The 26,393-nt window shown below is 37.9% G+C and overlaps 1 protein-coding gene across 1 annotated transcript in view; it reads left to right on the forward strand.

Annotated features, from left to right (window-relative positions):
• The window catches only part of DSC3 (desmocollin 3), a gene marked incomplete at both ends in the record, with an annotated part of 47,574 nt that overhangs the window by 8,125 nt on the left and 13,056 nt on the right, over positions 1-26,393 (forward strand). Inside the window, 9 exons of the mRNA XM_080714706.1 lie at positions 1,610-1,809; positions 3,295-3,414; positions 6,625-6,780; positions 8,340-8,484; positions 10,865-11,031; positions 14,160-14,294; positions 14,929-15,114; positions 23,417-23,676; positions 23,791-23,933. Coding sequence (XP_080570832.1) covers positions 1,610-1,809; positions 3,295-3,414; positions 6,625-6,780; positions 8,340-8,484; positions 10,865-11,031; positions 14,160-14,294; positions 14,929-15,114; positions 23,417-23,676; positions 23,791-23,933 — 1,512 coding nt within the window. The remainder of the gene's footprint in view (positions 1-1,609; positions 1,810-3,294; positions 3,415-6,624; positions 6,781-8,339; positions 8,485-10,864; positions 11,032-14,159; positions 14,295-14,928; positions 15,115-23,416; positions 23,677-23,790; positions 23,934-26,393) is intronic.

Raw genomic sequence — 26,393 nt, forward strand, 5'->3', positions numbered from 1 at the left:
GAATCTACTTAATGAATGGATACATGAAGTTTACTTTAAACATCTGGGTTTTTTTTTTTTTTCTTTTTATAACTGTTAGATTTTGTAGTTGATTCTAGTGTATACGTTCTCATCCATGTTTTTGTAAGTGATTATGTTCTAAGAGTTTAACAATCTTCAAATATTTACATATAAATATTAGTGATTTCATTGTTATATAATTCTAATCATTAGAATAATATAATTAAGGAGCTGAGAGAATCAGATCAGCATTTTATCAGTGCTGTTTCTGCACTGGGAGTCCAGCAATTTGTACACTGAACACTGAGAAATTGGGCAACCTCAGACTTTCCTAGTAGTTAGAAAGCTCTCTCCAGGCTGATTTTCTATCTGGGTACGGAGAACAATCAGAGAAATCATCATGTTTTTGTTTGTTTGATTTTAATATGCTTTTTACTGGTACCTTATAATCATACATCACAGGGAGGTTCAGCATAACAGTAACACACGCATGGTGTATTTCCGTCCAGATCCCAGTCTACTCTCTCTCTCTTGTTCCTGTTGTTTAGATTGGTACTGGTAATTCCATACATGTGCATAGCATTATTTGATATTTCCTTCATCAAGTTTCCTTCCCTAGACCCCTCCATCACTAAGCTTTTTGAGAAATACCAAATTTACTTTCTCAGTAAATGTCCCATTTCTGGTTAAAGGGCCTCGGCTAATGGTAAAGAAATGGCATTTTTCTTTCTTATGAAGAGGAAGAAAATGAAGGTACATAAAGAGAGGCTGGGGTGTTTCTCTAGGAGCATTTTATTTGGATTAAAATGTGAGGATGGGAGAAATAAGGCATCATTCCTAACACTTCTCCTTTTTGGTTAAATATCTTCACCTGTGACACTATACATGTGGAGGACCAGAATCTTTTAGGAGTTGATTACTTCGGCATTGATTTATTTTTCAGTTTCTGTTGAAGCACATAGAACTGAGATGAAAAACAGATCAATTTTGATTCTTTTATTATCTTTTACTAGGGGGCAACATTCTCAGGGAGAAAAGACCCCAGGTAGAGTTTCTGTGGGAATTCCTAGAAAACTAGAAACACCCAGGTAGAGCCTTGAACTCCTGGGGGAAAGTAGACAGAAATGTGCCGATGGGAAGAATTCAAAGGTTGATTTTTCTTATTTGACTTTTGCCTAACTTATACACATCATTGTTCTTTGTGCTCATGCACAAAACTTCCAACCAAACATACTTCAGAGACTCAGCACATTGTCAAGAACTGTGCTGTGTGTTTATTCAGGTGTGTGGGGTGTGTTGCTCCACTTTGTCATGACTTCAGTGCCTACACCTCTTTCATTGAAAGGACATTTCATAAGTCTACTAGAAGCATAGTAGAATGTAAGACTTCTCATTTGATAGAAATATATAATCAAGAACTATGATATTAAAAGAAAATTTTAATAATGTAAAAGGACTAGTTAAGATATTCGGTGAATGCAAAGTAGTTGGTTTATGGGATTTAACTTCATGATGTTGAAGTTGAATGAATAGATTATTTCAATTTATTTTCAATATATTTTTCTTTCTGATGTGTTTCTTCCTTACAACTGAGATTTTTTACTTGCAGTTAATTGGAAGGAGTGCCTCAGGTCTGCTGGTCTCATCCAGTCAAGTGACCCTGATTTCAGAGTTCTAGAGGATGGGTCAGTGTACACAGCTGGTGCTGTTGTGTTGTCTGATAAGAAAAGATCTTTTACTATACGGCTTTCTGACCTGAAGTCACAGACCCAGAAAGAGATCAGTGTGCTCTTGGAACATCAGGAAAAGGTATTCAAAGCATATTGAACATTTTAAGGCACATTGTTCTTTCTTTAAAATACTCCCATTATGCTGGGCACAGGTGGTGCATTCTGGAGGCTGAGTTAGGAGGATTGTAGGCTCAAAGCCAGCCTCAGCAATTTAGCAAGACCGTGTTTCAAAATAAAAAGGGCTGAGGGTGTAACTCGAAAGTAGAATGCTTGATTTTTAACCTCCAGTATTAAAAAAAACAAGCAAACAAAAATCAAAATTAAAATAAAACCTCATTAAAAATTGCAGAGGACCAAAAGATAAATAGTACCATCTCTTCCTTTCCTCTTCTTTCCCTTTTACTCTTCTTCTCCCTCCCCCTTCCCTTTTTTTCCTTTCTCTTTATCTTAACAGTGAACATCTTTGGTTTTATTTTTCTAACTCTAAACAATACTTCCTCGGTGAAGGGTTCTTCCATCTTTAAATTCTAGTTAACGGCTTTTGTGCACTGTGTCAATTTGGAAAACATACTATTATATTATTCAGAAGTGTGTGTGTGTGTGTGTGTGTGTGTGTGTGTGTGTGTGTGTGTGTGTGGTGCTAGGGATGGAACCCAGGGAAATTCTATCTGAGTTATATCCCCAGCGCTATTTTTAATTTTTACTTTGAAACCAGGTCTCATGAGGTTGATGAGAGTCTTACTACTTGCTGAGACTGTCCTCAAACCTGCGATTTTCTTGCTTCAGCCTTCTAAGTACCGAGATTACAAGACGTGCACCACTATGCAGAATTTTTTTTATTAGTGCAAACGTGTGTGTGTGTGTGTGTGTGTGTGTGTGTGTGTGTGCGTGTGTGTGTTACTGGGGATTGAAACCAGGGCTGTTTACCTCTGACTCCACCCCCAGCCCTTTGTAGTTTTTTTGAAACAGGGTCTCCCTAGATTGCTGAGAGCCTTGCTACTTGCTACTTGTCTTTGAGCCACCCATCCTCCTATTTCGGCCTCCCAAGTACTGGGATTACAATCATGTACCACCATGCCTGGCTTTAGTGAAAACAATCAATCATGATGAATGGTGATATGAAAATAGTCATAATAAAAACATGATGTTTCTCCTTTCCCCATGCTGGGAATTGAAGCTAGGCATTTTCTAGTCAAGAGCTACGCCACTGAGCTATACCTCCATCCTCTACAGATTGTTATAGAGAAGATGTGTTTTCTGTTTCCATTGAGGACAGAGTAAGAAGAACTAAGAGGATGGTGCCTTTCTTAACCTGAATGTATGGTCAACACTAGAAAGGTAGATCAAAGGAAATTCTCTAGTTTGTGAAAGTTTCAAAATCTGGACACGTTTTCTTACCCTTCTAATGAAAAAGGACTTTATTAGTTGTTTTTATCTTCAGCATGGAAATTTCTGAAATGGAACCTCTACAAAGACAGACATTAGGTTTATAATTTGCCTGCTCTTTTACAACAAAGTATACAGTGGTGCTTTTGTTAATTTATTTTCCTTTTTCTAAATTCAGGTACTGAAGAAAAGACACACTAAAGAAACAGTTCTCAAGCGAGCCAAGAGGAGATGGGCACCTATTCCTTGCTCAATGCAAGAGAATTCCTTGGGCCCATTCCCTTTGTTTCTTCAACAAGTAGGTCTATGTTTTTTTTTTTTTTTTTTTTTTTCTGATTGGGAGTGCTTTAATTCTAAGAGTTTGTTTTGTTCAGGTTTTGCAAATCTTAAGCATTTAGACATAAGTAGCTATTCTTAAGATGTTCATCAGGTATAATAGAAGAGTAAAATGAAAAAAAAATACCAAGACATTAATTATATGGAGTAGACTCTACAGAGATTAAATGACCATTCATTCATTTATCACATTTATTGCACACCTAGCAGTCTGTGGCAAGCATTGCCTCAGTCACTAAAGAGGGAAACATGTTGAGTCCCGGTCCTTATTCTCATGTACCTTATTGGCCTAGCAAAAGAGATGGAAATGGGCAAACGATTACAGTTTTCAGTGAGTAGTGTGATGATAGAGATGCCATCCTTATGGTGATCTAGTTACCAGGGGATAAATACCAAGCCCTGACATAAGGTGGTCAAAGCAAGAAGGGGCTTAAAGGAAGATACATTTGAGTCCTCAAGGATGGGAAAGTTTAGTGCAGGTAAATAACTAAAAGAAGAGAGAAATGCAGAGATAAGAGCAGGCACAGAGGAGCTCTGGAGCTCAGACCTCCCAGGCAAGATGAGGGTAGAGCAGGGGGATGAGGCAGAAGCAGGACAGTGAGTGTTCTGCTGTAAGTTTCACTTTATCCTCTAAACAAGGAAAAGATTTAAGCAGGGCAATCTATGATCAGGTTTACTATTCATAAATGTCTAGATGGAACATACACAATGAAAACATTGTTGAAGTATGTCTACAGCCTTGTGCTTGCTCTTTTCTACTTTAAATTTTTATTACTGTGGTTGGTGTTCGATACTGATGCTATGGCTTGTGTGCTGCTTAAGTTTTTATACTTTTATTAGTGCAGTATAATTATACAGCATTGTCATGTTCAAAGTGAAACAAACATGCACACAGCACTTGGTGCATTTGACGCCAAATCTTTCATCTCCCTCTCTCCTCTTCCCCCCTTCCTTTTCTTCTTTATTCTTTCTCCTTTATTCCCTCCCTTGCTCTCTTCCTTTCTTCCCTCTTTCTTTTTACTGGGGATTGAACCCAAAGATATTCCACCTCTGAGCTAAACCCCTAGCCATTTGTTTTGTTTTGAAGCAGGGTTTTGCTAGGTTTCTGAGAATCTTGCTAAGTTCCTGAGTTTGATCTCAAACCTGCATTCCTTCTGTCTCAGCTTTCCAAGTACGGGCATTACAGGCATGCACCACCATGCCAGGGACACACTTACTTTTCATTCTGCTCAATGTTTCATCCTTGTTTCTTGTTCATGAATGTCATATCTTGAATGGTGATAAGGTTTAATAAGAAATGACTTCTAACTCTCAGAGTTTTGCTAACCAAAGACCTTTTTCATCATGACATAATCTAAACCAGTTAACACCTCTCAGTACTCAATTCCTTGACATACATACATTTGACATGCTTGACATCCTCCTTGACATATACATGTATACCTGACCTACTCCCTCACATGGTTTCTAGGACACCATTAACCCCATTTTTACTTCCTTTATTGGTCACTTTTTATTTTCTAATGTGTCTTTATACCCTTCTTCCCTCTCTCTCTAAACTTTGGAGAGCTCCAGGACTCAGCCTATGAACCTTATTTCTTGCTTATTCATATGCACTCTTTCCTTGATTTTGTCCAAACTTATGGTTCTAAATACCCATACAATGGATACTTGAGATTTCATATATCCATCCCAAACTGTCTAATTTATATTTCATGTGAAAGTTTAATAGGCATTTAAAACTTAATTTTAGCGCCAGGCGTGGTGGCTCACGCTTGTAATCGCCGCGCTTGGGAGGCGGAGACAGGAGGATCGAGCAGGTTCAAAGCCATCCACGCTGGCTTAAAAGACCCTGTTTCCAAATACAAATATAAAAAATAGGTCTGGGAGTGTAGCCCGGAGATAGACGGGCTTCCAGGAACCCCAGTACCACCAAAAAAACTTAATTTTATTATGATAATCATTTCTCTCTCTCTCTCTCTCTCTCTCTCTCTCTCTCTCTCTCTCTCTCTCTCTCTCTCTCTCTCTCTCTCTCTCTCTCTCTCTCTCTCTCTCTCTCTCTCTCTCTCTCTCTCTCTCTCTCTCCTGAAAATCATCATGTTGTATGTTGTATACTGTAAGTACATACTTATTTATCAATTAAATATTTTTAAATTTAAAAAATTATTTAAAAGTATCAGGTGATGTTACTCTTGTCTAAAGTCTTTAACAACTTTCCTTCTGTTTTGTACTTGGGATTAAACCCAGGGGCATTCAACTATTTATCTTTTATTATTTTTTTTATTTTTTACTTTGCTTTGTGGTACTGGGGATTGAACCCAAGGCTATTCTACCTCCGAGCTACAACCTCAGCCCTATTATTTTTTATTTTTTATTTTGAAACAGGGTCTTACTAAGTTTCAGAGGGCCTCACTAAGTAGCTGAGGCTGGCCAGAAACCCGGATCCTCCAGTTTCAGCCTCCCAAGTACTGGGATTGCAAGCATGCACCACTATACCTGGCTCATTTTTTTATTTTTTATTTAGTTATTTTTTATTTGGAAATAGGGTTTCACTGAGTTGCTGAGGCTGGACTTGGACCTGTGATCCTTTTGTCTTGGTCTCCCAGGTACTGGGATCATATCAGAGCACCACCTTGCTGGGCTCCATCTCTCTTTTCTACCAGGAAAACTCAGCATCCTTGGAATCACTTGTGTGCTGTGGCCCCTGTGACCTCTTCCTCTACTCTTCTCCTGCCTCTTTCTGCTCCAACAATGGTGGCCTTCTTGCAGAGCTCTGAGCGCTTTGGGCACCATTCCAGTTGGATTGCTTTGCACTGAACCTTCCCTGTTTCTTCACATAGCTCATTGTTATAATTTTTTAATTTTCTCTCCCTATGCCTATTCCCTTACCAGTAGGAAAGCCCCTATTTGCCCCATCTTTGCTAACAATTGACATTATTATTCTTTTCTCTTGATATCTATTTAGCATTCCAGCCTCAGAAACTTAGTGAGGCCCTATTTACAAATAAAAAATAAATAGGGCTGGGGTATAGCTCAGAGCAGAATGCCTCTGTGCTTAATCTCAAGTACAAAAAAAAAATAAGGAAAGTTGTTAAGGAAAAAATACATAAACACATCAACTGAATTTTAAAAATTTGGTTTTAATTTTTACATGCATACTTTTTGTTTTTAGGTTCAATCTGATGCAGCACAGAATTACACTGTCTACTATTCAATAAGCGGGCGTGGAGTTGACCAAGAACCTTTAAATTTGTTTTTCATCGAGAGAGACACTGGAAACCTGTACTGTACTCGTCCTGTGGATCGAGAGGAATATGATCTTTTCGATGTATGAGTTTTACTGATAAACATAACTTTATGTTATTATACTATCATTCTTCTGATTCTTCATCTACTCTTTCTTGTCTTCTTATACTGTGTTCTTAGAAGATACCTTAAAGTTAAAAGAAAATGGTGTGTAATATTTTAGAATACCTCGTCAATTCTTTGTCTCAACTTCTATTAGCAAGCCTGAAATGAAGGAAAGAAATTTAGTTACATTTGAGTGCAAATTCTACTATAGTTTTAGGGAGTTGGTTTTGTTTATGTGATACTTTTTATAGTCAGTGGTACACTTTCCTCTCCTCAGGACATGTTGACAGATGAGCAGAAAGATCCTCTTTCTCTTCTTCTCTAAGTGCTTTCTTTAGTCTCCATTACACATGTGTAATTTTTTTTTACCACGTCTGAGAATTAGACAAGGAAATAAAAGGTAATAAAGGGTAATAAGCCAGAATTCTGTATAGATAAGCTTATAGTTAATAGAGAATCCCTGAGACAATGTTCTTTGTGATACAGTAAATAACATGGGGTCACATGTCATCCCTCTGGTTCAGGGGAAATGATTCTCTACTGGAGAGAGATGGTGTTTCTAGAATAGGGAAGAGCTCTATAGACAAAGGTGACTGATAGCCCCATGGGACATTCTTTACTTTGACCATAACTCAGTGCTTAATTACATGTTGAATAGAAATACTCCTTATATTTTCTTTGATTAGTGATGAGAAAAATAGTTAAGTGTGCTTTGTTGGGTAAAACTCTTACAAATCTAATGTCTATGAGGTAATCCATAAGAGGGCTCAGAAGTGACAGGATAGGGAATTGTTGCTTTATTTAGATTATGTAGTAGTGGTTTTTCTCATCGCAATGAGTTTAATTGTTTTCCCAACATAACTTTCTGCAAATGGAATAAGAAGGACTGCAATCTAAGTCTTCATTGCCACCTAATAACCTAGCTATCCCTGACTTCACTGTATTGTGACCTAGGTTTTATTTGAAGTGGAGCTGCTTCAGCCAAATATACTTTGCTGAAACATGTTTCTCCACTTGGTGCACTGATAATTGAAAAAGCATTGAAAAATATCTTTAAAGTGAGCTGAGAGTGGTGGCACATGCCTATAGTCTCAATACGTGGGAGGTTGAGTTTGGAAGATTACAGATTTGAGGCCATCTTCAGCAATGTAGTGAGGTTCTCAACTTGGGTGAGACCCTGTTTCAAACACAAAACAAAACTAAAATAAAAAAGTGGCTGAGGGTGTTTCAAACACAAAACAAAACTAAAATAAAAAAGTGGCTGAGGGTATAGTTCAGAGGCAGAATGTCTCTGGGTTCAATTCCCAGTAAAACACACACACACACACACACACACACACACACACACACACACAAATTAGGCCTAAGGTTGTAGCTCAGAGGTAGAATGTCTCTGGGTTCAATCCCCATTATGAAAATGAAGTTATTTGAAGTGGTTTATTATTGAAAAGATTTGCAAAGAAGATAGTAGATCAAGCATCCACCTTTTGCTATAACAGGATAACAGTCACTAAAGCTGCATTCTCCTGTTTACAGTTGATCGCCTACGCGTCCACTGCGGATGGGTACTCAGCAGATGCACCTCTTCCTCTCCCCATCAGAGTGGAGGATGACAATGACAACCGCCCCATTTTTACAGAAGCAGTTTACAATTTTGAAGTTCCAGAGAGCAGTAGAATTGGTAAGCCTGGTTTCTTGGTTAAATTTATTTGTGTACATTTTTGAAGATTTTTTTTATGTTCATGACCAGGTAATCCTGGGATAACACTGCACTAGTATTCACTTATCAGAAAATACTTACTCCTGTCAATTCTAACCAACATGTATCTTATCAGGTATTCCAGAAACGTTTACATTGTCAGCGATGTCAATGATGGGAATTTACTATGTTATCACATATTATATAACTACATTATGTAACTATGCTCATATTATATAACTACATTATTCAAGCTTTATACCACATTTGGTTTATATATTGAATTTCATTTTCTCATTATGTGAGTTTATTATTATCCTAACTTCCAAGATAGGATGAAAAATAAAGCTAAAAAGAAGTATAGGTATTTTAAGGAGTTTTGTTTAGAGAGGTGTTAAATTATATCCATTCAGGACACAATTTTTTAGGGTTCTTTTTTTGTGTGTGTGGCATTGGTGATTGAACCAGGGGCACTCCACCTCTGAGCTATACACCCAGCCTTTTATATATATATTTTAAAATTTTAAAACAAAGTGTTACTAAGTTGATGAAGGCCTCACTAAATTTCTGAGGCTCACCTTGGTATTGTGAGCCTCATCTGTCAGATCCTCATCTGTCAGCCTCCCAAGTGCTGGGCCTGGCCTAGAACTCTGTTTTGTCTTTTCTCTTTTCTTAAAACAAGTACTTTACTACTTCCAACTTACTAGAGTGAATAGTGGAATTACTTTGAAGAAATTCAAATCACAGGTTCTCCATCCTAAACACTCATTCTCATCCAAAGTATTTATTTACTTTGTCTGTAAATGTGGCATTCAGGATATAGCTTGACACTTGAAATATGAAGAATAACCATGCCACAATGAGGTTGAATGAATGTAGATTCAATTATAAAGGATGGCTGTGATAACTTTCCTACTAAGGTCTCTTGAAGTTAGTCTTCACTGCAATATTATATTTGCTTTTAAAATATTGTACTTGATAATTTGATGTCACCAATGTTAGTCCTTTTATTGCTTATGTGTACAATTAAAAAATAAAAAATCTTAAGTTTGAAGTATAAGAAACAAGCTGGGCGTGGTGGTGCATGCTTGTAATCCCAGTATTTTGGGGGGCAGAGACAGGAGGATCGCTGGTTTGTGGCTAGCTGTAGCTACTTAGTGAGGCCCTTTGCAACTCAGTGAGACCCTGTTTCAAATTAAAGAATAAAAAATAGGGATGGAGGTATAGCTAGAACGTAAAATGCCCCTGGGTTTCATTCCCAGTACCACACACACACACACACACACACACACACACACACACACACACACACAGTATAGGAAACCAGTGTTTCCCATGTAGGGTCTTTTATTAATGCATTGTAGGAACGCATGGAAGTCACTTATTGTGGATTATTTTAGAGAAATCTTGCCATTCTCTTATCTGTAAAAGGAGATAATTATATTCGATGACTCACCCTGTTTTAGCTTCACAATTTTATGGCTGCTACATATTTTTCTTTCTTCAGAATTTCAGATTTGTTTTAGTGTCAGAATGCTTTTGAGATTCAAAACTTGAGAAGGGATTTTGTTTCTTTCCTTAGGAGTAGTAGAGAAGCAAGGGCAAATACTTTGATGCTTCCATTAACCCTGGATACTTTCTCTTTTTTTTGGTGTTACTGGGGTTCCTGGAAGCCCTTCTACCTCCGGGCTACGCTCCCAGACCTATTTTTATATTTTTTTTTGGAAACAGGTTCTCTTAAGCCAGAGTGGCTGGCTTCAAACCTGTGGGATCCTCCTGTCTCCGTCTCCCAAGCGCAGGGATTACAAGCGTGCGCCACCACGCCCGGCAACCCTGGATACTTGAATCACACCACATCAGTAGATCAGATCACTTATGGCTTTTGAAAAAGAAAATTAATAAAATCAAAAGTTTAGCTGAGGGGGCCAGCTGGGCTACTTAAGGTCAACTTGACCATAAATCTAATCATATCCCCAATAGGTCTTGATTTAGGTACTAAAGTTCAATTTTAAAATTTCTAAATTACTCAGAAGACATGGTCTGTTCTTCCAGCAAGGCTTTATTGCAATGTGTAAGAATATGCATTAAAATTATTCTTAATTGACATTTAAAGGATTTTTTTATATTTACTATTAAATGTTTTGAATTGTGAGCAAAGTATAACTGATTCTAAGCATCAAAATTTTTTTAGTATACATTCAAAGTCATCTTCATTAGTCTTACCTAAAGATGCAATGCCTCTGGTAAGAAATACATTTAAAATTAAATTTCCATCATCATGGCTAAAATTAGAAATGTGTAGATACTTCTCAAAATATCTTGCAATTCTGAAAACTAAAAGTTTTTTTTTTTAAATGCATAGGTACTACAGTGGGAGTTGTTTGTGCCACAGACAGAGATGAACCAGACACGCTGCATACACTCCTGAAGTACAGCATTGTGGAGCAGAAACCAAGATTACCTGGGATCTTTTCTGTACATCCCAGAACAGGCGTGATCAGCACAGTGTCTCATCACATAGACAGAGAGGTACCTGTTACATTCTGCAAAATGCCATTGCAGAATGGCAATGCTTGAACCCCCTTTGCCCTACTTACTGAAATATTGTATCTTATACATTATAAAAATTTCATTTTATTAGTTATAAGGTGATGAGAAGTTTTTGTATTTTTTCTGTTTCTTACAATATTTCTTTATGCACATGGAGCAATAATGAAAAGAAATATAGCTTAATGGGTGTTTAGAAGGGGTAAGAAAAATATTTATTATGAAAATTATTATTGAATATTTTTTTATGTGTGACAATTGGTTCCTGGTCAGTAAATGGTTCAAGTCTCATGTAGAGTAGTAAGAGAAAATGCATGTTTCTTGAGTATGGATTTTGCCCTAATCCCCTATTTTGGTTATTATTGATGCATATACAAAAAAGTTTTTTTTTTTTTTGCGGGTCTGGGGATGGAACCCAGGGGCATTCGACCTCTGAGCTACACTCCGTGCCCTATTTTTTATTCTTTATTTTGAAACAGGGTCTCACTAAGTTGCAGAGGGCCTCAAGTAGCTGAGGCTGCCCTGGAACTGTGATCTTCCAGTCTCAGCCTCCCGAATGCTGGGATTACAAGTGTGAGCCACCACGCCCGGCTAGATGCATATACTTTTTAATCAAAAAGGACTGGTTGAAACAAAATTGATGAATTATTAAAATCTACAACATTATTTGGATGATAGTGATAGCATATTGTCACTTATATAGTAATTTATGTTCATATTGTTTATATAACATTTTATTTGGTCTTTATCATTTCCTTGTTTGACTAGGTAGTTGTCTTATCCAGGCCATAGAAGAGAAATGCGATGGTCAGAAAGACTGACTTGTCCAAGTCAGATTATGTCACTGAATCTTGGTTTTTGTCATTATTGTTTCTTTGTCCATTTGCTTTTATTTATTTATTTTTTTTTTGTGGTACTGGGGTTCCTGGAAGCCCTTCTACCTCCGGGATACACTTCCACGGGCTACACTCCCAGACCTATTTTTTAACTTTTTTATTTGGAAACAGGGTCTCTTACACCAGCAAGGCTGGCTTCGAACCAGCGCGATCCTCCTGTCTCCGCCTCCCAAGCGCGGGGATTACAAGCGTGCGCCACCACGCCCGGCCCATTTGCTTTTATATAACTCGGAGTCAGGCATTACTAAGACAAAGGAGCCGATTTTAGGTGTATAAAATGGGTTTATAGGAATACTTCAATGGCCTCCACTACAGGTAGAATAACATAAATGGGTTGATATGCCTCAGAGAGATATGATTAAAAAAGAAATCAATAGAAATTGATGCCAAAAGTAAAAGAGAAGAATTATGAGAATCTATAAAATAGAATCTTTGAAAATAGTACAAAGTTTGTAGCTATCCTATTTTTGTAGAGGTTGTACTATTTATGTGATAAAGCACATAATTATAATTTTAATATAAGAAAGCTCAAAAGTGACAATATAATTAAGATGTGGTGGCACAAGCCTGTAATCTCAGTACTTAGGAGGCTGATACAGGAGGATTGTAGGTTTGAGGGCAGCCTCAGCAATTTAGTGAGGCCCTCTGAAACTTAGTGAGACCCTGTTTCAAAATAAAAAATAGGGAAGAGAGTGTAGCTCAGAGGCAGAATGCCACTGGGTTCAGTCTCCAGGAAAACACACACACACACACACACACACACACACACACACAACACACACACACACAAACAAAAGACATTAAATAATTTAAGATTATAAGACTCATGTTACAATTTGGAGGCCAAACCTATGTTGTCTTACTTGGTGGAAAAATATCCAAAGTGATTTTGTGGTAAACACAGTGTTGTATATTGTGGAAAACCAGACAGGAAGTAAAGAAATAGACAAAGGAGATGAGAAAAGTGAGTTTAGGTGAAGAAAGAAACAGGATAACAGAGAGTCTTGAAGTCTGAGAGACATTTTATGGAGGGAATACTAATCTCCAATGTGGGAGGGAGGACAAGTGAAAAGAAGAATAAGGCACGAGAGCGGGAAATAGGAGATGAAAAATGATCACACAAAAGGGGTGGCTAAAAAGTAGTGAAATAAAAGAGAGAGGTAATAATGATGAGTATATCACACACGATGAAATCATTTCCCTCTCCCCACTGTGTGCAGAGCATCAGCGGCCTCCGAACTGCAAGATCCCACAATCACCTTAGGTCCTGTCTGTCACTGTTCTTATTAACATTATTTCTTCCCTCGGGCTTCTGGTTCTCCTCTTGTTGCTCTCGTCTGTCCGTCCTTTTTAATGCCCTTGGCTTTACTTTCTTTTCTTCTTGCCTGAAATGCTGCTGTTCCACGTCCTCAGCCCTCCTCATTCTGTCCCTCCCCTGGACAGTTCGATTGCCACCATAATTTCAACCACTGCCCATACACCGATGACTCCCAGGACAGTATTTCTGACCATGTTCTTGCCATTGAGTGTGGAGAGAGAGACCCAGGTACTTACGGATCTCTTTCATTGGATTTATGTTAGGCACATATAATTCAGTATATGGAAAATGAAATTTATATTTCACCCTTCCTGCCAACCTCTACAGTGTTCGTACCTTCACAGAACGGTTTCTTTTTCAGCATCTCTCATGTTAATTGGTGATAGTCCTGTCTACCTACGCAGACAGGTCATCTTAGCTCAGGACTCAATCATTTCTTTTTCTCTTAACTTGTATATAGAACCTACTGTCAAGCTCTGTGTCATTCTAACTCCCAGATCACTTTCTTGTTTCTGCCTCTCTTTGCCCCCATTGCTACTGCCTCAGGTTTGGGATACCTGTATTACATTATTGTAAGAACTCTTCAACTGATTGCTTTGACCCTTCATTAGCTCACTCCCAATTATGCTCAATCTTTTTAAGGCCTTTTATTCTATAACTCCAATATTCCTGATTTATGCGCTTCTTATGACTTCCACAAAACTTTTCCCTGTTACCCACTAAAGCGTAAGTCTATTAGAATGTCTGTAATTTACTTACCAAATTCTTACCCCATTTTAAAATTTGGAAATCAAGTAAAAACACAGATGCACACAAATGGAAGAGTGTACTGAGCTTTTGTTTATGCATCTAAACACAAGTACCCAAGATTAAGTAATCACTTGCTTTATGTTCAGGTTACAGACACATATACATTGATAATGCGAGTTCAAGACATGAATGGTGAATATCATGGATTGGATAGTACATCAACATGTGTCATAACAGTAAAAGATTCAAATGACAATGCACCTACTTTCAGACAAAATGCTGTAAGTATATAAATGTTATAAGTATACAAAAACCTATCTCTCTTGTTTTGCTATTTAATAGAAATTAGTACATTGCCATGCTTTGAAACATTTATTTTATGAAATAAATTAAAATTTAGATAGCATATATTTATTTTGTTTAGTCATATTAGTATTTATATCATCTACCTTTTACTATTATTATTATTTTTTTGCGCATGGTACTGGGAATTGAACCCATAGGAATTTTACCTCCAAGCTACACCCACAGCCATATTTTTGTTTTTATTTTTATTTTTATTTTAAAACAGGGTCTCATTAGGTTAATGAGGGTCTCACTACTTGCTGAGGCTGTCCTCAAACCTTCAATCCTCCTGTCTCAGCTTCCCAAGTACTGAGATTACAGGTGTACACCACCACACCTGGCTCATCTACCTCTTATTAAAGGCCAATACAGAGTCTTTATTGGTAGTCAAGTTCTTTCCCTTAAAGAGAATACTTAAAGAGAATGAAACAACATTATTTGTGATTCATAGTTTAAAATAATCCATGTAGAAACTGTAAGAATGAGACTTTTTGAAGTATTTTACTTTTGAGCATTTTACTTTATGGAAGATTTTTAAAGCAAATTTTTAATGAGCTCATTTTCTTTCAGTATGAAACTTCGGTTGAAGAAAATAAATATAATGTGGAAATCTTAAGAATACCTATAGATGATAAAGATTTAATTAACACTGCCAATTGGAGGGCCAATTTTACCATTTTAAAGGGAAATGAAAATGGACACTTCAAGATCACTACAGACAAAGCAACTAATGAAGGTGTTCTGTGTGTTGTAAAGGTACAGTAACAATGAATAATGAACAACTTGGGAATACTACATATTTTCATCAGTGAATGGTTTAATCAAATAGTCCTCAGATCAAGGACTCTGCAAGTTCAAAGACAATTTTAAACCTATTTAGTCTGACTGTTCCCATTCCAATTTAAGGCCTGCCTTCCTTCTATAAGTTTTATTGTCTCCTAGGGTATGCTTTCTTTATTGGATTTTCTTTATTATAAGGATTCTTTATTATAAGGATCTCTACATCTCCACTGGCATCCCATCCCATATTCAGAAAGTTCTGATTCTCAGCAGTGCTTACTTATACTGTGTGCAAGTTGAATAACTTAAACTCCATGCCTCTGGTCCTTGTTCTACCTATATTGCTATCTAGAATCTGTATAATTCTTTGGAAACTGCTCCTCTAAGATATATTCTCAATTCATTCAATACTTTTTCTCTTTTTCAGTATTTGACAATTGAAACCAGAGGTGTCCTACCTCTGAGCTACACCCCTAGCCCTTTTTATTTATTTAATTAATTAATTAATTTTTAAGGTACTGGGATGGAACCCAGGAGCATTCCACCTCTAAGCTCCAACCCCAGCCCCACTTTTTATTCTTTACTTTGAAACAGGGTCTCACTAAGTTGCAAAGGGTTCCACTAAGTAGCCAAGGCCATCCATGATCCTCCTGTCTCAGCCTCCAAAATGCTGGGACCACAAGTGTGCACCACCACACCCGAATTATTTTTTTTATTATTTATTTATTTATTTTTTGCGGTAGAACCCAGATAGAACTGAAGATAGAACCCAGGGAATTCTGCCTTGGAGCTATACTATACCCTCATTCCTATTTCTATTCTTTATTTTGAAACAGTGTCTCACTGAGTGGCAAAGCCCCTCACTAAGTAGCCCAGGCTGGCCATGAACCTGTGATTCCAGTCTCAATTTCCCAAGTACTGGGATTACAAACATGCAGTACCATGCCCAGACTCGTTTTTTTTTTTTTTTTAAAGTATTTCTCTGAGTTTCTGGGTCTTGGTAAACTGCTGAGGCTGGACTCAAACCTGTGATCTACCTGTTTGGCCTCCTAAGTACCAGAATCAGAAGCATGTACATGCCTGGCTTCTTAAATCCTTACACAGTATAATTTAGAACCCTATATTCTTTTTATTCTTTCTAGAATATATGCCTTGTATTTGATCCTTTCAAAGGTAATTTTGAGGTTGAAATGTATCTTTATATCAGACAGTATTGAATAAACATATTCTTCATTCTATTTGTTTTATGTTTAGTTGTACTTCTACCTTCTGGGCTCAGGTTTTTGAGGACAGGGTGGGATCTATTTGGGAAGGACATTGGTTTTATATATTTAGATCAGAATAAAATAGAATGTTATCCTGTGATTAGGTATAGTGGTCATTCGCTACATAAAGGAGAGTTACATGTCAATAATAATATAGCAGCATCTTTGTTACATAAATTTATTTCTAGTTGTTTCTCTGTAATAATTTTTCAGGGATCAAGTGCTAAGATTTGGCAAATTCTGTCCATAGGCAAATAGTCAATATCAAACTTTTCCCTATATCAGTCCTTTTAAATATGGTCTTCTAAAATTAAATAGCAAGGGCCAGCTGTTTTTTTTTGTTGTTGTTTTGTTTTGTTTTTTTGTTTTTTTTTTACAAAACAAAGCTTTATTATTGAGATTAAGAGGAAAGAAGACCAGGAAATGGTACCAACTATTTTCTTTCTTATCTGTTCATGATTTATTCAGATTCCCCAGAAAAGCAGTCTTAAGATAAGGACCTCAGTGTTGGATGTTTAGAAAGCCATAGTGAAAAATGGGAAAGAAAGAGAAGGGAGATGAAAAGCTAATCAAATATAAATTTGGGGGTGTTCAGGGAACCTTTTAGAATATATCTCAGACTTATCTGCTCACAGATAGGTACCTTGGGCATTTACCCATCATTGCTCATTCCTGCAGCTGTGTTTCATTGGTGAAGGCTAACTCACACTTCTGGGCTGGGCTGTGCCAGCCATCTCTTGAAGGATCTTTCTTTCTTTAGAGGGAACTCTGAATCTGAAGAGCTGAATCTTCCTGTGCTTGAGATGTGATCAGACCAGTGTGAGGGAGCTCTGCCCATCATGGTGGCAGCTAAAGTTACCAATGAGCTGAGAGTGTGGCCTATCACTCTTGAAAGGGTTGCTAGGTACCTGCTGCAGTTTTCAAAGCTGGATGTTTCTGCGCACAGGCATTGACTCAAAATCGACATAGTTGCAACAGATTTTGTAAACATTTTATAACACTTTTTGTTCATGAATATCCTCCTGCCATCACACACATTTCCCTGTTCTCTGGAAATTAGTCAAAGGATTAGTCCTAGATTAGAAGTGGACAGTTCACCCCAACTGCAGGAGGTAAAGTCAGAGACCTAAGCTGAGCCCTTGCATAGTGCTCCTATGTGCTCCATGGTTAGAAGGCTGCTTCTTAGCTGGGCATGGTGGCACACACTTGTAATCCTAGTACTTTGGGAGACTGAGACAGGAGGATCACTGGTTTGGGGACACCCTTAGCTGTTTAATGAGGCCCTCTGTTACTCAGTGAGACTTTGTTTCAAAATAAAGAATAAAAAATAGGGGTGGGATGTAGCTGAAAGGTAGAATGCCCCTGGGTTCCATCCCTAGTACCACACACACACAAAAAAATTAATAAGAAAAGAAAGTTTCTCTTTAGCTTTCTCTTATTGAAGGCCTGCTCAAGGCTCATGTAGAGAAACCAAATTATTATCATTATTATTAATTATTATCATCATTGTTGTTCTGGTGATTGAACCCAACATGTTCTATTTTTGAGCTACACTCCTAGCGCTTTTTAATTTTTATTTTGAAATAGGGTCTCACTGAGTTGAGGAGGGCCTCACTAAGTTGCTGAAGCTGGCAGAGACCCTGTGATTCTTCTAGCCGCAGCTTTGTAAGCAGCATGATTACAGGCCTATGCCACCATGCCCAGAATCATCCATAAAAAAAATAATAAATGATCTCCAGTAAACTTTCTCAAAAAATATGAAAAAGAGAGCCTAGTCATGGCATATATGTAAATATATTCAGTATACCTTTTCCCAAGGAGTGCTGATCATGGATATTAATTTTATGTAGTAGACTTTTTCTTTTTTAACCTTGAGGCAAGGCCAGTGCAGGGGCCTCTGAGGCTGGGTTGGAGCCTGTCGAGGGGTGAGGCTGGTGCCAGGGCCAGCAAGGCCAGGATTGGAGCCTGCTGTGAAGCAAGGCCTGTGCTGGAGCCTCTGAGGCCAGAATCGGAGCCTGCCCTGCAGTGAGGCCATTGCTAGAGCTAGTAATCCAGAATAGGAGCTTGCCTTAAGACAAGCCAGGTGCTAGGGCCTCCAAGGCCGGGATAGGAGCCTGCCATGAGGCAAGGCTGGTGCTGGAGCCAGCAAGGCCGGGATCAGAGTCTGCTGGGTGGCAAGGCTGGTGCTGGGGCCAGTGAGGCCGGGATTAGACCCTTCCTTGAGGCAAGGCCGGTGCTGGGACCTTTGAGGCCAGGATTGGAGCCTGCCGAGGGGTGAGGCATCTGCTGGGGCCAGCGAGGCTGGAATTGGAGCCTGTCATGAGGCAAGTACAGTGCTGGGGCCTCCAAGGCTGGGATCAGAGCCTGCCAAGGGATGGGGCCGGTGCTGGGACCAGCAAGACCAGAATCGGAGTCTGCCCTTCATTGAAGCTGTTGCTAGAGCTAGTGAGGCCAGGATAGGGGCTTGCCTTAAGGCAAGACAGATTCTCGGGCCTCCAAGGCTGGGATAGGAGCCTCCCATGAGGCAAGGCTGGTGCTGGAGCCAGCGAGGCCGGGATCAGAGTCTACCGGGTGGCGAGGCTAGTGCTGGGGCCACTGGGGCTGGGATCTGAGCCTGCTGAGTGGCGAGGCCGGTGCTGGGGCCAGCGAGGCTGGGATTGTAGCCTGTCATGAGGCAAAGCCAGTGCTGGGGCCTCCGAGGCCAGGATTGGAACCTGCCATGTAGCGAGGCCATTGCTGGAGCTAGTGAGGCCATGATAGGAGCTTGCCTTAAGGCAAGGCAGGTGCTGGGCCTCTGAGGCTGGGATCAAAGCCTGGCATGAGGCAAGACCGGTGCTGGGGCCAGCGAGGCCAGGATCAGAGCCTGCTGAGAGGCTATGCCAGTGCCGGGGTGTTCAAGAGTGGGATTGGAGCCTGCAATGCGGCATCCACAGAGAAATATCACAGAAAATAAAAAATTAGATGTTTTCCTTAATATTGAAAAACTAGGAAGAAATGGATAATAGGAGGAAATCTAGTTGAAGAAAGGGCCCTATGGAGGAGCAATTAAGGAGACCTATCAGAGAGGATTGGATGGGGGAAGATTGAATCTCTTTAAAGCACATGATGTACTTAAACAAATATATCAAAGTCAATTACTAAATCAAGCATGGGATTAAGGGAGGGGGAGGGAATGGGATGGGGATTTGATAAAGGGTAATTGGATGATGTGTGCTTTTGTATCCTCAGAAGTCTTGTATGTCATTGAGATGTTTGACTACAATACACCAATAAAAATATTAAAACAAATTTTTTTATTGATGGATTATAGTCATACATCTTAATAGGGTACAAGATGGTGGAGACATACATGCACACATCACCTAATTAGCTCTTACCCAGTTTTCGCCCTATTCCCTCTCCTTTCCTTCTTCTCATGCTTGGCTTAGTGATTGATTTTGTTGTGTTTGTTAAAATACATCATGTACATTAGAGAATTTCCCTCTTCCCCCCTCCCATCTCCTCAGTTAGGTTGCCTTATTTGCTTATCTTTAGAATTTCCTTCTTCGTCTAGAGTTCTGTTTATGACCCTAGACTTGCTTTTCTTCTTTCGAATTTTTTTTCCTAATTTTTGTTTAGAATTTATATCCATATCCACTAATGAGATTTGTCTAGTTTCTTCTTTTGTATAATTGCTGTTAAGTTTTACTATTGATTTTATTCTTGTTTCATTAAAATAATTGATTTTCCTTTTTTCTATGCTCTGAAACAGTATAAAATTAACTAACCCAATTGAATCAAAAGATTTATTTGATCTTCATAACAGGTGAAGAACAGATTTATTTGAATTATTTGAAAAGATTTATTTGAATCGGGAGGGGGAGCATACTATATCTCTGTAAGGCCAGTACTTGGAAGCCTGAGACAGGAGGATCACACATTCAAGTATAGCCTCAGGAACAAAGTGAGACTTTCACCAACCTAGTGAGACTCTGTTTCAAAGCAAAAAGTAAAATAGGTCTGGAGGTTTAGCTTGGAGGTAGAAAAAAAGATTTTTTTGATCTTCACAACCAGGTGGTTACTGTTATATTTTTTCCATTTCCAGATGAGGAGGTTGAGTCAAAGAGAAGCCATGAATTGCAATTCATAGGTGCCCAGGATAGGTGATTTGTCTCCCTCATCCAGGCCATTGAATTCCTAAGTATCCAGGACAGTTCATACAGCTGCAGTACCAACCACACTAACTCAAGCACCACCTTATTTACAGTTCCTGTGTAGTTCTTCCAGGTTGGCAGCCTTGGGTCATGTTCCCTTTTTGTCTTTTTTTGTACGGAGAATTATCTTGAGATAATTGACTGATAAAAGACTAACTTTTTTGGAAAGGGGATCTTTTCTGAGTAGAACTTTAATGCACTTCTGTTGTCCTGAGTTTACTTTGTAAATCATCTCTCTTTGTCTATTTATCAGCACCTTTGCTTAGTCTTACCCTTTTTTATTTTGAATCATGTACTATTTTCTTTTTTGGTACTGGGGACTGAATCTAGACAATAAATACCCCTAGCTCTTTTTTTAATATTTTGTTCTGAAACACAGTCTTGCTAGGTTGCTGAGAGTCTTAAGTTGCCTAGACTGATCTTGAACCTGCAATCACCCTGTCTCAGCCTCCCAGGTATTGGGATTACTTTTTTGGAAGTAGTGTTATAATTTTTTCTAAAAGATAACTTTTCTGTAACCATAGAAAAGGAGCAGATGCAGTATTTCTCTGAGATCTGTCTAATATCTCTATCTCAGGGTTTTTCTTCCATGGAAGCAGCAGCAGCAGCAGCAGCAACATGTATGGGCCTGAGTGAGGATAGCATTGTCCTTGGTCATTCTCAACATGGAGAGTCCTCAGTTCCATCTCCAGTACAGAAAATTTTCTAGGAAACTGTTAACATCTAAGTGCACAAACTGGATGTTTCTGAAAACACTTTAATTTAGTAAAATAAAAAACATACTCTGAGTTGGAAGAAAATTTACATTATTTCATTTGTTATTGGGATTTCATCCCACCAGATTTCTAATCTGCAGGGTTTTAAGAAACTCAGGCAATATTAACTTGTTGCCTTGAAAATTTTCCCAGCAGAATTCTCAGGCTCCAGCAAGTTGTTCTGGATCACACAGCTGTATCTCTGCTAGTGTAACTTCTACTTCCTTTATTTCCATCGATTTCTCATGGCCAAGAGCTGCTCTTCCTGTCTGCATAGTCCTACAACACATGTCCACATGTCATTTATAAGACAGTGTTCATCAACATCAAATGAATAGATATTAGTGTTCTTTCTTTCTTTCTTTCTTTCTTTCTTTCTTTTTTTTTTTTTTTTTTTTTTGGTGGTACTGAGGATGGAACTCTTCTACCTCCGGGCTACACTCCCAGTTATATATATAATTTGGAAACAGAGTCTCTTAAAACCTGAGCAACCCTCCTGTCTCCACTTCCCAAGCACAGGGATTAAAGTTTCTGGAGTATGCATAAAGAATAGAAGGTTCATATTTATCTTATGAATTCTAGGATTCAGAGATGTTTGACTCCTTGGGGGACTCATAATTATTAGTATCTCAGCATGTTTTAATACCTATGTATAATGACAGGTTTAAAACAATTTTATATGTTTATATTTTGTTCAGTGTTCTTTCTGTAAACAGAAAAGGAATCAATGTGGTTTAATATTACAGTACAGTAGAAAATGGTGTTTTGTAGGTTTTGCTAGATTTGCTGCCTAAAAATCAATTATAATCAAGGTAGTATTTAAACATGTGTATAGGGCTGTGAACCAGTTAAGCAGCTTAGCAGAGAAGAGAGATTTTTATAACATACTGGTTAAAAAATGGGTTTAGACCAGGTTACCTGGCTTCAAACTTCAGCTCAAATGAATATCTTTTGCCCTTAGGAAAATTGGCTCATATCCCTCTCCCAGTTTCCTCTTCTGTAAAAGTGGAGTGGTGATAATATTATCTACCCCATAAAGGTGTGATATTTCAGTGAATTTATCCTAACTTCCTAGAGCTGTGCTGCATATTTAACAATGATTACTATTAATAATGACATACTTATTTAACTTCTATGTGTTTCTACTACAAGAGTTTTTCATTAGATAAACTATGAAGAAAATTTTTCTCAAAATGTCAAAAATGTAGTTTTCATAACCATAGGTAGTGAGCAGGGTAGTTTTATTTAACTAATTCATGACGGAAACAAGAAAAAGACAACTTAGATTCCTGAGAAGAAATGAGACCTGGATGGTTTTGATCAAAGGAAAAGCTGAAATGAAATGGCTCAGTGCCTTGTAGGGTAATTAAAGTAGACATTTGGAATATCTCTTCTGTAAAACAGAAAATAAAATCATTGCACCTTTTCATCTTTGTTGAAGTCAACATCTAATCTTACAAGAATTGTTAAATACCTGTCCCCTAGGTCAGTAGTAAATAGTCAAAGCACCACCCTCTGGAGTGTCAGATGACCCTTAGAGCAGCCTGTTAGACATTTTCACCATTTTTCAATATTTCTAGATTCACAGTTGTTTTCCTTAGGAAGAATGAAATGTAAGAATATTTTAGAGCTGGGCATGGTGGTGCACACCTGGAATCCAAGACAGGAAGATCACAGGTTCGAAGTCAGCCTCATCAACTCAGTGAGGCTTTCAGCAACTTAGTGAGATCTTGTTTCCAAATTAAAACTAAAAAGGGCTGGGGTGTAGCTCAGAGATACAATGCCTCTGTTTTCAATCCCCAGCACCAAAAACACACAAAAATGAGGATTTCAGAAATTTATTTCCTACACTTGTATAAAACCACCTGAAAAAAGTTTTGGATGACTTGCCAAAGGCTTTTTAGTGTAGGATTATTGCTATCATTAGCAAAACATAAAAGTCAATATTGAGAAAAAAGGAACATAAATTTATACCCCAATGTTCATATTGACAAAAGTTCACTTACGTTTTGAAATATCAAATGTGTTTTACACTAATGTTGTGTTCATGTTCTTTATTTTAAAGCCACTGAATTATGAAGAAAACCATCAAGTGACCCTAGAAATTGGGGTAAATAATGAAGTTCCATTTGCTAGAGATGTTGCAAGTCGAGTGATAACCATGAACCGAGCCCTGGTTACTGTTCTAGTGAAAGACCAGGATGAGGGTCCTGAATGCAGTCCTGCTGCTCAGGATGTACGGATTAAAGAAAACTCAGTAGTGGGCTCAAAGTTCAATGGCTACAAAGCATATGACCCTGAAACTAAAAACAGCAATGGCATAAGGTACAAAAAGACCCTCGATTACAATATACTAATAATGCATTTGTCATAATTGAGACAGCTGCTTATTTTAAAAAATTTATATCTCCAAAGACTATTCTTACTTTTTATTAACAGATACAAAAAATTGCATGATCCTAAAGAGTGGGTCAACATTGATGAAATTTCTGGATTAATCACAGTTTCGAAAACCTTGGATAGAGAGACTGCAACTCCCCAAAATGACATATATAATATTACAGTCCTGGCAGTAGACCAAGGTAAAAAAATGTTTCAATATAATATTTTATAAGGGAATGGGATAACAAATTACAATTATTCTTGTGCAGAATTATTTTTGTGATAAGTATATGTAAATCTTAGAAGTTACCTTAAAGATTTCCTGTCTCTCTTAATCATCTAACTAGGTAATACTGCTTGGTAACAAGTTATCTTTTATCTCTATTTTCCCAAAATGGTAGCACCTCAAATGCTTATATAGCTCTATGTTAAAGGATAAAGATAAAACCTAAATCTGGAACTAGAAGAAATGTTCTCATTAAACTCTTTCCTATGTCTTTGTGTCACATTGAGTTTTTAAAAATACTTTAGCTGATTATTAGACCAAATGATCGTTGACATGAATTATGCCCCATAAAAGATCCCAGAATTTTCAACCCTGGCTTTTTAATAAAATTAAAATATCACTGTGTAGACATAACTATAGACTAAGTGAATCAGAATCTATGGTTGTGGACCCTGGGCATCCTATATGTAAGAACCTCCAAAGGTGGTTTGAATGTATGTCGGGATTAGAATGATATTTTTGTAGATACTTTTCTGCTCATTAATATCTGTATCAGGAATTCAAGGGAAAGAGAGTTTGCATTCAGACACTATTTTTTATATTTTGGCAACAATTCTGATAAACAGTTTGTTGAAACTTGTGTCTAATATTATCAACAGCAATATCATTTTATTTATTTATTTATTTATTTATTTATTTTTATGTGGATAATATTGGAAATGGCATACATTCAGACTGTTCTTGTTGCTCCCCCCTTTAAATTCCCCTTCACCCCTCCCAAAATGAGTGCCCAGGTTGACCATGCTACATTAATACTTTTACACATATTCTTTTAAAAAAATTTTTTTATTGGTGCACTGTATTTATACATCATAATGGGGTAAAAAAAAAAAAACTTGTGTAGAGACACATGCACACATCACCCAGCCAACCCCCAAACAATCCCCATCTACTCTCTCCCCATCCCTCCCTCCCATGCTTGGCTTAGTTGTTGACTATGATATGAATAAGTACATCCTGGGCTTTAGAGAGTTTCCTTCTTCCCCCCTTCCATCCCCACAGTTAGGTTGTCTTATTTGCTCTGTAGGATTTTGTTTTTCATCTAGAGTTCCTCCTAATGACCCATTTCTCCCTAGTTTTTGCATATTAGGGAAAGCATCTAATTTCTCAATTTTTGTGATTGATTAATCTCACTTAGCATAATGCCCTCCAGTTCCATTTCCCTGTAATTGCTGCAATTGTGGTTTTTTTTATTTATGGATGAGTAAAATTCCATCGTATACATATGCCACAGTTTTGTAATCCATTCATCTGTTGATGGACATCTTGGCTGGTTCCATAGTTTGGCTATGGTGAATTGTGTAGCTATGAACATAGATACACATGCATCAGTATGGTAGTTTGGTTTTCTTTCTTTTGGGTAGATACCCATAAGTGGTACTGCTGGATCGAATGGTAAATTTGTTCCCATTCTTCTGAGGATTCTCCATACTGTTTTCCAAAGTGGTTGCACTAATATGCAATCCCACCAATGTTTTAGAGTTCCTACTTCTCCATGTCCTTGACAGCATTTGTTGTTGTTTGTGTTTTGAATGATTGCCATTTTAGTTGGAGTTAGTTGAAATCTCAGGGTAGTTTTCATTTGCATCTTTCTGATTGCCAATGATGTTTAGCATTTTTTCATGCATTTATTGGTCATTTGAATTTTTTCTTTTCTGAAGTGTCTATTTAGTTCACTTGCCCATTTTTTGATTGGATTGTTTTTTGAGTGTTGAGTTTCTTGAGTTCTCTGTATATTCTAGATATTAGACCTCTATTGGAGGAGTAGGTGGCAAAAATCTCCCATTCGGTTGGCTCTCGATTGAGGTTCTTGACAGTTTCTTTTGCTGTACAGAAGCTCTTCAGTTTCATGCAATCCCTTTGTATTGATTTACCTTTTAGTTTTTTGTGCCTTTGGGGTCTTTGGAGCAGAATAGAAGACCCAGAAACAAGTCCACACACTTACAGCCAATTGATATTTGACGAAGGGGCCAAACACATACATTGGGAAAATGATGGCCTGTTCAACAAATGGTGTTGGCAAAACTGGTTAACCATATGCAGAAAATTGGAAATTAATTCCACTTTCTCACCCTGTACAAGAGTCAATTCAAAATGAATGAAAGACTTGGAAATTAGACCAGAGACCTTGAGGCTCCTTGAAGAGGGAATAGGTCCAACACTGCAACCCATAGGCACAGATAAAAACTTTTACACATATACTAATATAGCTCCTCCATTAATCAACCTTAACCTTCTTCCTCTCCTACCCTTACATTCTAGCTTTACTAAGGATTTCCCTCCATTATCTGGAGTTCCTCTGGTATTCCTAATACTCCCTAGTTTGGATATATTAGAGAAAACATATGTCCCTTCTCTTTCTGTACTTGGTTGA

The sequence above is a fragment of the Muscardinus avellanarius genome (assembly GCF_963383645.1).
Source record: "Muscardinus avellanarius genome assembly, chromosome: 17".
Lineage (NCBI taxonomy): Eukaryota > Metazoa > Chordata > Mammalia > Rodentia > Gliridae > Muscardinus > Muscardinus avellanarius.